The sequence below is a fragment of the Rhea pennata genome, chromosome 5 (assembly GCF_028389875.1).
Source record: "Rhea pennata isolate bPtePen1 chromosome 5, bPtePen1.pri, whole genome shotgun sequence".
In the NCBI taxonomy this organism is placed as follows: domain Eukaryota; kingdom Metazoa; phylum Chordata; class Aves; order Rheiformes; family Rheidae; genus Rhea; species Rhea pennata.
This window is the reverse complement of record NC_084667.1, coordinates 24,233,775-24,244,752: the sequence shown is the minus strand read 5'-3', so window position 1 is coordinate 24,244,752 and position 10,978 is coordinate 24,233,775. Positions and strand designations below refer to the sequence as shown.

General features: G+C 39.6%; 1 protein-coding gene across 3 annotated transcripts in view; it reads left to right on the top strand.

Moving 5' to 3' along the window:
* The first annotated feature begins 243 nt into the window (after nucleotides 1–243).
* The window catches only part of NAT10 (N-acetyltransferase 10), a 46,829-nt gene continuing 36,094 nt past the window's right edge, over nucleotides 244–10,978 (top strand). For all 3 annotated transcript variants that reach the window (XM_062576392.1, XM_062576393.1, XM_062576391.1), the window contains exons 1-13: nucleotides 244–415; nucleotides 2,000–2,091; nucleotides 2,727–2,898; nucleotides 3,198–3,320; nucleotides 4,097–4,158; nucleotides 5,038–5,152; nucleotides 6,428–6,535; nucleotides 7,302–7,435; nucleotides 7,801–7,894; nucleotides 8,421–8,519; nucleotides 9,065–9,201; nucleotides 9,716–9,840; nucleotides 10,244–10,394. In XM_062576392.1, coding sequence (XP_062432376.1) covers nucleotides 308–415; nucleotides 2,000–2,091; nucleotides 2,727–2,898; nucleotides 3,198–3,320; nucleotides 4,097–4,158; nucleotides 5,038–5,152; nucleotides 6,428–6,535; nucleotides 7,302–7,435; nucleotides 7,801–7,894; nucleotides 8,421–8,519; nucleotides 9,065–9,201; nucleotides 9,716–9,840; nucleotides 10,244–10,394 — 1,520 coding nt within the window. In that variant the 5' untranslated portion in view covers nucleotides 244–307. The remainder of the gene's footprint in view (nucleotides 416–1,999; nucleotides 2,092–2,726; nucleotides 2,899–3,197; nucleotides 3,321–4,096; nucleotides 4,159–5,037; nucleotides 5,153–6,427; nucleotides 6,536–7,301; nucleotides 7,436–7,800; nucleotides 7,895–8,420; nucleotides 8,520–9,064; nucleotides 9,202–9,715; nucleotides 9,841–10,243; nucleotides 10,395–10,978) is intronic.

Genomic DNA, 10,978 nt, shown 5'->3' with positions numbered 1-10,978 from the left:
GGGCGCGGGGTCTTCGTCACGGATTGAACGCGCCGCCGCCGCCGCCACCGCCCAGAGCGAAACCAGCGCAAGCGCCTGGCCGCGGCCTGGCGAACGGCGCAGGCGAACGCCGCGGGCAGCCGCGCCGACACCGCCCGGGGTCCTGGCGCGCCGCGGCGCGCGCGACGTGCGCCCGCGCCGCCCCCACCCCACGTGGTGCCCCGCGCCGCGCCGCGCCGGGAGCCGTTGGCGGCAGCCGTTGGCGGCAGCCGTTGGCGACCTCCGGCGCGTGGGAGCTCGGGGGAGCCCCGCCGCCGCCGCCGTCGCCATGCAGCGCAGGAAGGTGGACAACCGCATCCGCGTGCTGATCGAGAACGGCGTGGCCGAGCGGCACCGGACCCTCTTCGTCGTGGTCGGGGACCGCGGCAAAGACCAGGTGACTCCGCCGCCGCCCTGCGGTGCGGGGAGGAACGCTGGCGTCGAGCCGGGCGGTCAGGAGCCCTGCCTGGAGACCGGCTGCGCTGCACCCGGGTCCAGCTGCGTCCCCCCCCCCCAATTTTCTTTTTCTTTTTAATCAAGTCTTAAAATTGTACAAAACAAAGGAAAAAGAAATTATGATGTGACTAAGCTTATAGTATATAAGAGGTAACTAAACATGATGTCTCTGGCAGGGCAGATCCATGATGCAGAAACATCAACAAATAGCAGAAACGTTTTAGGTTTAGGAGACTTTAATGTTAACGTTAAACTCCTCTTGTCTGAGAACCTCACAAAGGTTAAACAGAAATAACTAGAGGCATAATTAGCAGAAGATTCAAGCAAACAGAGGACTTCTTAACGAGTGAAAAAGCTATTTAATTGCTCGAGTACTGGGAGCATCTTTCATATCTATGTAAAATTGAAAAGCGGGTACAGTTTTGTCACTCAAGCCATATTTTGCTCAGTGAGTCATCCTGCAAACCCACACTAGAGTTTGGGCTGGATGCACCTGGTAACAGCACATGGAGAAGAATGGCCAGTAAACTCCATTCTCTCCAGACCTTCTTTGGACATGTCCCTGTCCCCCAAGTGGAAAAGGGAAGACCAGCAGGGTAAAAATTATAACGTGTTTTAAGATAAGGTGACTCTCTTAGCTTCAGTTTCTAGGAAACTAAAGTCAACTATACGTAAGTATGTTAAATACCTGGAAATTAATGAACTGGTTAGGTGCTGCTAATCATAATTGTGTTCATAATTGATCATGTTAGACCAATAATATATATATTATAATATATATATATATATATTAAACAGGATAACAGTCTCTGTAGATAGGGTAGCACATTAAATACCTTGATTTTTAGTAAGATTTCTAGTACTGCTTTATGCAATATTTTCATAATCAAGTTAGGAAAATATGATTTTGTTAATTATTATTATGGAGATAAAACTGATTGGCCAATGCTATCTGGAGAAAGTGATTATTGATTTGCTGTTAAATTGGACAGGTCCATACTGTGAGTAATGAAGGGACATATCCTGAGTCTGGTTGTAATCAATGCTTTCAATAATGTGTTGGATTAAAATAGTAAATGTGCTTACTGAGTTTGCAGGCTACATAAAATTGAAGCAGGTTGCCCAGTGCACTGGGGAGCTAAAACTCAAAATGAAAACTTGTCAAACTGGAGAAGCAGCTTGAAATGTTGGCTAAAGTCTAGTGCGGAGAGAAATGGAAGGATATGCCTTTAGCCTGGAATAATCAGTTCTGTTTGTGCAATTGTTAGCTGTTTGGCTAAAGAAGACTGCAAAGGTAACATAGGTATAATTCAGTGTCATCAATGTCATGCTGATGTGGAGAAGGCAGTTGTTATACTGGGCTGTTTAAACAAGAATATAACCTTCACAGCATGTCAAATGACTGTTCTTTTTTGTGCAGGGTTGAATGGTAGATGACAGGCCTATAAAATCAAAAACAGAAAAGTATTTTGCTCCTTGATGTTAGACTGTGAATACAGTTGTTCATGAATATTTGTTTTGGCAGGTGGTAATACTTCACCACATGTTGTCTAAAGCAACAGTAAAGGCCAGACCCTCTGTCCTATGGTGTTACAAAAAGGAGCTGGGCTTTAGCAGGTAGGTAGAAGTCTTAATTGTTCCTTTGAAGCAAAAGCTTCATAGCAGGTCTGCTGGAATGAAGGTCGCATGGTTCAGCTGTCAAGAGAAACAAGGTTATTTCTTGGAGGAGCTACAGAAAGTTTGATCTTTTAGGACTAGTATTTGACTTAAAAAAAAAAAAAGTTGATATAAGTACTAGTTGTTTCTTGTTTCGTGCTGTAACGGTGATACTCATTTAGTTGTCCTGGACCAATCTCTTCCTCTGTATTAATTATTTACCTTTGTAATCTCATTGATATTCAGAATTGAATGCAGGCCAAATTATTAATATCCCTTTGATTTGAAAAGGATTTAAAATTTTAATTTCTAGATTTGTGTGCATCCATACAGTCTGTGCGCAAAGTCAGGAAGGAGTTGTTTCCTATAGTGACTTAGGTTTCAAACAAGTGCCTTCTGGCAGAAACAGCTGTTTCTGTATGATTTCCACAACTTTGGGCTGAAGGCTTGTGGAAGCAGTTCACGAATTAAATGCATGTGATCCAAGATTTTTTATTGGAGTCTGTACTCTGAATTTCTCTTAGACTCAAACATAGGCCTGAACAGTCTTCTCAAACCTTTTTCCCAGACAACCTCCATATAATTTTGTTTTCCAGCCACCGAAAGAAGAGAATGAGACAGCTACAGAAGAAGATTAAAAGTGGGACTTTAAACATAAAAGATGACGATCCTTTTGAGTTATTTATAGCAGCCACAAACATTCGCTACTGCTATTATAATGAGACTCATAAGATTCTTGGTAACACTTTTGGCATGTGTGTGCTTCAGGTAAGTTTTTAACTTAAGAAGGACATAGCACTAGTACCAATTGCTTTCAGTTTTAATGCCGCAGGAATAGTATTTGTTGCTTCTGTTACTTCAATTACAGTGGCCCTGTATATCTCTTATGAAAGTTTTCTGATGGCAATAAAGGGCTTGTTGGTATAATTTTAATGGTAAGTTCATTAATGCAAATGTTCGATTTGAATTAAACTTTGAGAAATAACGTCTTCTGGCTGTTCTGTTCCTTTTAGTAAGTGCTAGCCGTGTTAAGAGACTCTAGACAACTTTGATGTTTTATTTCTTAGGATTTTGAAGCCTTGACTCCAAACCTGCTAGCTAGAACTGTTGAAACAGTAGAAGGGGGTGGAATTGTGGTGATTCTCCTACGAACTATGAACTCCTTGAAGCAGCTCTATACAATGACAATGGTATGTTCAATCTAATGTGTCTGTTTTACACAGGCAGCGCACTTTCTTTTTTTTTTCTTTTTTTTTGTTCACTTTTATTATGGGCTATGATCTTCCATCATCTTTCCTGCCCCTTTATTCATCTACCACTGCATGTATGTCTTATTTTTGGCACTTATACCAAACCACTTATCTTGATTTGCTGCTAGGTTAAGAGGAAGAAACACTTGTCATCACGAATGTAACTGTGTTCTTTTGTTCAACGATAGTGTTGGAAAGTATTAATGCTATCAGCCCATGTAACAGAAAGTTAAGTGTAAAAGATCCTTTGGTATTTTACAAGCTGGTGCTATGTAAGAAGTTAGCTTCACAACTGAGAAATGTTTCTAAAATGTGTCCTATTCACATTGAATATACTTACCTGTAGGGCAGGAACTATTTCTGTGAGTAGTAATGCCAGTACATAAATTTAAGTAAAAGACTATTTTTTCTTAGCATCCCTGAAACGTTTGAAATGTTCTGTACCTGACAGAAACGATGTCTAAGTTGGGCAAGAGCAATTAAGACCATTGTGAGACCTATTAGTGGGAAAAGTAAATTTTGAAGAAGTATTTGGAAAGTGTAGATATTTCAAGCAGATATTTCAAGCAGAAAGTAGAGCCCTTAGTCTAGTGTGCAGTGTTGATGTTGAAGGAGGACATAGTCCACAAGAGTGGAAAAGATGTTGCATTGTCCCATGACTTCACAGTACAGTTATGCACTCTTTTTTTCTGAGGTTCAACTTCTTTTTCTTTCAGGATGTACACTCTCGCTACAGAACAGAGGCACACCAGGATGTAGTAGGAAGGTTTAATGAAAGGTATGTGATTAAGGGCTTAAAGTGTCTAGGCTGATGCATCTGCATGCCCGAAAAGGATATCTAGAACAACGTCTGGTATTCACATTAGGAAAGCTTCCTTGATGTTTGTATTAGAATAGGGCTTCTTTGATGCTTTAGTGAAGTTTTCATGTTCTGTTCTCAAAATGAATAGTTATTGGAGGAGCTGTATAAAAGGGTGTGCAAATTGGTCCAAATGTGTTAGCATTTGTGAAGTGTACTGAGGCCATTTCTTGATATTCTCTGTAGAAGCATGTGCTTCATTTTAACAGAAATTCAGAGACTTCTTATACTACTATAAAACATGAAACTCCTCAGTGTGAAGTCTTCTCTGTGGTCCTGTAATAGTTTCTTCTTGCAAAGGTGCTCTGATTGCTTTTGTTGTATGGAATAGGTAGCTCATACTGAGTAAGCCTAGCCCATGGGAAAAGTGCAGAATTTGTTCTTTAGTATGCAGATTATAGTTCCATGTCAGGATAAAAACAGAATGATAAAGAAAGTAGCGCTATCTGCAGTCTGTGGGAATCATCATTTGCCACAATGGCTGTAGATTCAAGTCTTTCACTTTTATATAGCTACCTCCCATGTAAATTTAGAAGTCACTTACTAGCTCTCATAGTAGATCACCTTAAGCTAGTAGCAGTCTTCAGCAGCATCCTGGTAAGTGTATGTCTTTTCTGTATAGACCATACTGATTTTGTGTTAAGAGGCACACTGGCAATGGTGTGAACTTGTCTTAGCCCATCTGCGAACTAGCTGTAAATATAGTATTTGTGTTGAGAAGAGAGGGTAAAAAAGCTATCAAAATGCAATAGTGTTGCCAGTGCCTTTTTATTCACTTGCCTTTGCCTGACTGCACAGGTTCATTCTCTCTTTGGCCTCTTGCAAGAATTGCATCGTGATTGATGATCAGCTGAATATCTTGCCCATATCCACTCATGTTGCAAACATCACCCCTGTTCCACCACAGTCACAGGTCAGTAAGCAATGTCAGCAACTTTTCCATTGGAGACACAGGTCTGAATTGAACACTGTGTTTAGAGCTTTAATAAGCATGAAATTTTCCTTTTATCCTAATTACTATCAAATAATGGTCTTGCAGAGAGGAAAAAAATGTTCTACAGAGACTATCATATCACATACTGATAAAGCATGGGAAGTTGTCCTTTCTTTTCCCATTGTTTTTTGGTCTGTCTCCACTTTTTCCGTACTTGTCTTCATTTGTTGGTTTTGCTGTATTGCCATTTAGCATAGCAAGGTAGAGCTTAAGCTGATGAACAGTTGGGAGGAGACAAATAAAAAGACCTTTCAAGGGTTAGAAGGTGGGAAAACACTTTGGAAAGAAGCATATTGTGAGTTTGGGAATTTCTTGAAGCTGTAGTGTTTCTCCAAGTTTGAGTTACGCTTGCTGTAACTCAGAAAACATTCACTGAATATAAGGCAAAAATACAACTTGCGCTATCAGAAACATACCCTTTTACCACTTTTAGCTGTAGAGTAAAATCAAATGGAACCAATTTAAAATACTAATCTTTAAACTTTTCAACTGTTTTGTATGTGTGAAGAAATACCAACATAAATTCTGTTAGAGGCAGTTTTTAGCATTTTAACAGAATATTAATTAAAAAAACACCTCATCATTATGATGATGTTGACAGCAGCATAAATGCTTATCTATTAGATGAGATAGACGGATGTCTTTGGAATTTTCAGTGACAGTTAGGAAATATAGAATCAATTTGTATTTAAAATTGATTGCTTTTTTGTCTACATTAATTGCTTGACTTTGAAGATCTTGATATTGGTTTGAAGACTAATATAATGGCTACTGTAGTAGTTTTTCTACCTGAATGGCAGTGTGTGCGCCCTCTATAACAGATTATGCAAAGATGATAGAATTTTGGCTTAGTCTGGAGACTTAAAGCTGAATTAAATTCTTCAGAAAACTTCTGTCTGCTGTGTCTTCTTTCTAGCCACTCCACAGTACCATGTACTGAAGATTCTTTACTTTTTTCCTCCAGACTTTGGGAAGACAAGAGAATGATCTCTTGTGTAATCATTCTTTTGAAAATGCATTAAAATTAAAATGTTAAATATCTGTTCATCCATTCAAACTTTTCTGTCCCTAGGGAGTATATTCAATGTGCGATAACACTTTCTTTCAGTTATCTTTCTCTCTGATAAAATATGTGGCATCTGTGCTGATGTATGTGTGTTATTAATCCTGTTGTGGTAAATCTCCTGCCTGTAGGAAGACAGTCTCCGGCCGCAGGATCTAGAGCTGAAAGAGCTGAAGGAAAGCCTGCAGGATACACAGCCTGTAGGAGTTTTGGTGGATGGCTGTAAAACTCTGGATCAGGTTGGTGTGATGTTTAAACTTGGGATGCTTTGTAATTGAGAAATAACTCTAGGTGCTATGCTTCCATGTTTGTGTCTCTTCTTGCAAGTAATCAGATCTAAGAGTGTGACGGTTAATGAGGTTGGTCTAGCATCTTAGAGAGAGAAATTTGAAATAAATAGGTGACTTAACACAAAATTTCTGTTCAGTTCAGTTTTGCAAAGAGTTGACAATCCATGTCATGATTTAATGTGCCCCTATTCCTGCTCCCCTGACACTTTTCTTATTCCAGTTGGAGTGTCACTGACTAAGGCAATGAACACCCTATTGCGATTGTCTTCCCTGTTCCAAAGCATCCGCTGAGAAGTTACCATTCAGCTTCATGGCTCCCAGACCTGTGTGCTTTTTACACTCTTTCATAGTAGGAGCCTTCCCACTGCTCAGACATGCTCATCTTTTTCCTCTGACATCTCCCCAGCAGCGTGTCTCTTCCTGTCTTGCTGAATATATTCTGTGGGCAGTGGCATGAAGATAGTAATTGAGAATTGCTTTATTTTTTGCTGGTCTGTGTTCTGCCCCGACCTGTTTCAACAACTCCATGGATCAAGATTGCGATTTCTTACATATTATTTTTGTGGGTTTTCATGTCCGGCTCTCCTGTTTTGTCATTTTCTCCTTTTTTTGCATTCTAAGGAAGAAGGTATGCATTAGTGAAAAGATCAAGTAGTGCTGAAAGCGATTTAGACACAGCTGTTTTTCATTTTCTATTTTTTTTTCTGATCACCAGGCAAAAGCAGTTCTGAAATTTATAGAAGCCATTTCTGAGAAGACTTTAAGGAGCACTGTGGCATTAACAGCAGCTAGGGGACGTGGTAAATCTGCTGCTTTGGGGCTGGCTATTGCTGGAGCAGTAGCTTTTGGGTGAGTGATGCCCCCATCTCTCAGGCTTTGTTTACACCCATGCATTTTGAAAAATGATGACAGGATTTGAATGTATTTATCATTTCCGGTTCTGCATCCCTCCTTCTTATTCTTCTTACATCATTTGGTGGCTACATACAATGATGTTTAAGTTTTTCTATTTTATATTAAATCTCTCAGTCTTTAAAAATCAAGATGCATATGAAGAAGTGTGATAAGTATCTAAATGATCTGCTCTGTTTGCATAAATGAATAAATCACCCCCCTCTAATAAAAAAACCTCTCCTTTATGTCTGTGTATATGAAAAAATTACTAGAAAAGGAGTTAAACACTTGTTTTATTTTTTCTTTTTTTTCCTGTGCAGTTATTCCAATATCTTTGTAACATCTCCCAGCCCTGATAACCTTCACACTCTCTTTGAGTTCATATTTAAAGGTTTCGATGCACTGCAGTATCAGGTAAGGACTGTTTTACAGTGCTTTCATAGAAGTGTTATTTAGCATGGATTTTTACGTCTCATCTGTAAATTATCTTTATATCTATTATGTATGGTAGCTATAAGCTGATACTAGATATTTTTATATGTAATGTATAGTTGTAATTATATCTATATATTATATATTATATATTTATATAATATACAAGCTATATATTATATATATTAGCTACAGCTCTTGCTCTGACAACCTCTTTAATAGTGTTTTGCAAAAGTGAATCCTGGTACGGTCGTGTTTTCTTCCATGTTTGTATGTTGGGAAAATCATTTTTTTTCCTATAGGGAAACAGACAGTTTTTAACAGAAGCGAGTCAGTTCTCAGTTTAGGACTTTTGAAGCTTTTTTTACAAGAATTTGTAGCTGACTTGTCGCTGTTAGAATCTGAATTAACAAGGTACATGTAGTGAACTTACTGTCTTCAGAGTAATAGTTTTCTAGTTTTCTTGGATCTTGGCTTGTTCAATTTGTTTAGCAATGTTTTTTTTCAGGAACATCTAGATTATGAGATTATTCAGTCTTTAAACCCTGAGTTTAACAAGGCTGTTGTCAGAGTGAATGTGTTTAAGGAGCACAGACAGACCATTCAGGTAGGCCTCTCGTACTCTCGCCTTTCTACTTTTGTTCATTTCCATTTCTTTTAGCTATTTCAATTTTAAACATATTCACTTTACATGATATTTAACTGTATTGATTGCTTTTGCTTTAAGGCAGGCCTTTCTTCTGATGAGTGACTTTCATAAATAAAATACTTTGTTTCTCTCTGTGAATAACCTGTAGATTACAAAGGATCTTTGGTAAGTGCTTGTGGATTCCTTCCTGAAACAAAAGATTCAGACAACTGTGATGGAAGAGCACGCAATCATAGTTATTATTTTCCTTTATTGTCCTGATCTACACAAATAAATGCATGTGGTAATGTACAAAATAAGATATGTGACCATGTCCTTGCAAGGTAGCATGAACCCTCTCTACCTCTCTCAGCTGGGTTTCTTTTTTTTTTTTTTTATGTTGATCATGGAGAACAGGGACAACACATGGCTTCTCAGGGCTCCAGCTTGGCCAACTCTGACATTTTCCTAGCTCTCAAATATAGCTGTTGTTGACAGTGACTTTGTCCTCTCATTTCTTGCAGTATATACATCCTGCTGATTCTGTGAAACTGGGTCAAGCTGAACTTGTTGTGATTGATGAAGCTGCTGCCATCCCTCTCCCTCTTGTGAAAAATCTACTAGGCCCGTACCTTGTTTTCATGGCTTCTACAATAAATGGGTAAGGCTCGAGCAGCTGCTGTCTACCCAGGAAACCAGTTGTATGATGCCAGTGGACAGTGGACTATTTCTTATATACAATACCTTTTCTTTTTTTTTAATTACATGCTTTCAGAACAGGTCATCTGTTCTTTGTTAATTACTGATATCCTGTGGAGCTACTCCTTACAATAACCATAAGTCCGTACTTGAAAATGTTGCTTTCTTTTGGCTCTATTGCAGATTCATTAAGTGTTTGTCTTATCTGTTCTGTTCTGGTACAAGAAGCAAATATATAAACAAGATTTTGTAGCCTGTTAGGAGAGGAGGAAGAATAGCATTTCTTCCAGTGAGATTAAGAAAATGCTGGTGTAGGCTACTCTGTGCTCACAGGCTTCAAAATGCTCTCACAGGCCTCAAAATGGCACATAGCTCTGGAAGGCAGAGAAAGTAGCTTAATTCTGTACTGGAGCTTCCCCATAGCTCAGGATTGCAATTTGGGTATTTGTTTCAGGCTTTTGTCCTCTGCTTTTCAGATATGAAGGAACAGGCCGATCACTATCTCTGAAGCTCATTCAACAGCTCCGGCAACAGAGTGCACAAACCCACGTCTCAATGACAGCAGAGAACAAATCTACAGCTACAGCTAAACTCACCTCAGGTACTTTTGGGCTGCAGCATATAGCTGTGAGTGCCAGTACTGCTGACTGGCAAGCACTGTGGGTGTCCCTTGTTATACTCTCCAGCTGTTAAGAAGGTAGTGGTATCAGAACTTGAAGAAACTCTCCTCGTAACTTTTTTCCTCAGAATTTTCAGATGTAAAGACTTTTAGAGGTTGAAAGATGTGTGAGTAGTGTTGCTCTACCTGTTTCCCTAGGTTATATGAGGCTGAAGGCTCCAGAGCAGTTAAGATTCAGAACAGTTAAAGTTTTCTGTTGCCTTCTGCCCTGTTCAGATTTGGGTGTCTTTCTAATCTCCTGGGAGCCCTTCAGAGGACGTTGATCCTATGCTTTGCTAGCTGTAACTTTGAGTGCTAACAGTTTTTCTCTGAAATCTCTTTGCAGCTCGTACGTTGCATGAAGTCTCCCTCCATGAATCAATTAGATATGCCCCTGGTGACCCTGTTGAAAAGTGGCTAAATGACCTGCTGTGTTTGGACTGTCTCAGCATCACCAGAATTATCTCTGGCTGCCCACTGCCTGACACTTGTGACCTGTATCCTTGCTCAGGTGTACTCTGAAAAAATACATTGCTTTCAGGTGAAAAAGGCTTTTTCAAGCTGATTAACAGTGGTTTACATTTGTTAGCCTCATACAGTTTTCTGGTTTTCTTAACACATGTTATGACTACAGTATTGATAAATAATCTGGATTCAGCTCAACTTGCCTTGGGCTCTGGAATAGTGATTAAACACCCGGCTTGTCAGGAACTTGACTTAAGCCTGCGAACGGTGATCATAGTTTTCTGCCACTGAATTTCCTAACTCTGAATTGACTTGGGATGACCACCCTGCGTAAGGACTTTTAAAATATATGTTCTTAAGAATTAATAGATTCCAGTGTGGCTTAGTTAATATGAGGAAGATCCTCTCCTTCCAGCAGTATAGAGTCCCAGTCTTGCACCAGCTCACCATTATCTGTCAGGATGAGTATGGGTTCTCCCACCAGTGTGATAACCTCAGTGCTTGATCTCTTGACAGAACACTGCTCTACACTTCTGGAGTTGAGCTCTTATCACTGTCCTATAAGACTGATGATATGTGTTGAGAGGGCATTAGCAAACTTCAGTTTTATCTGGGA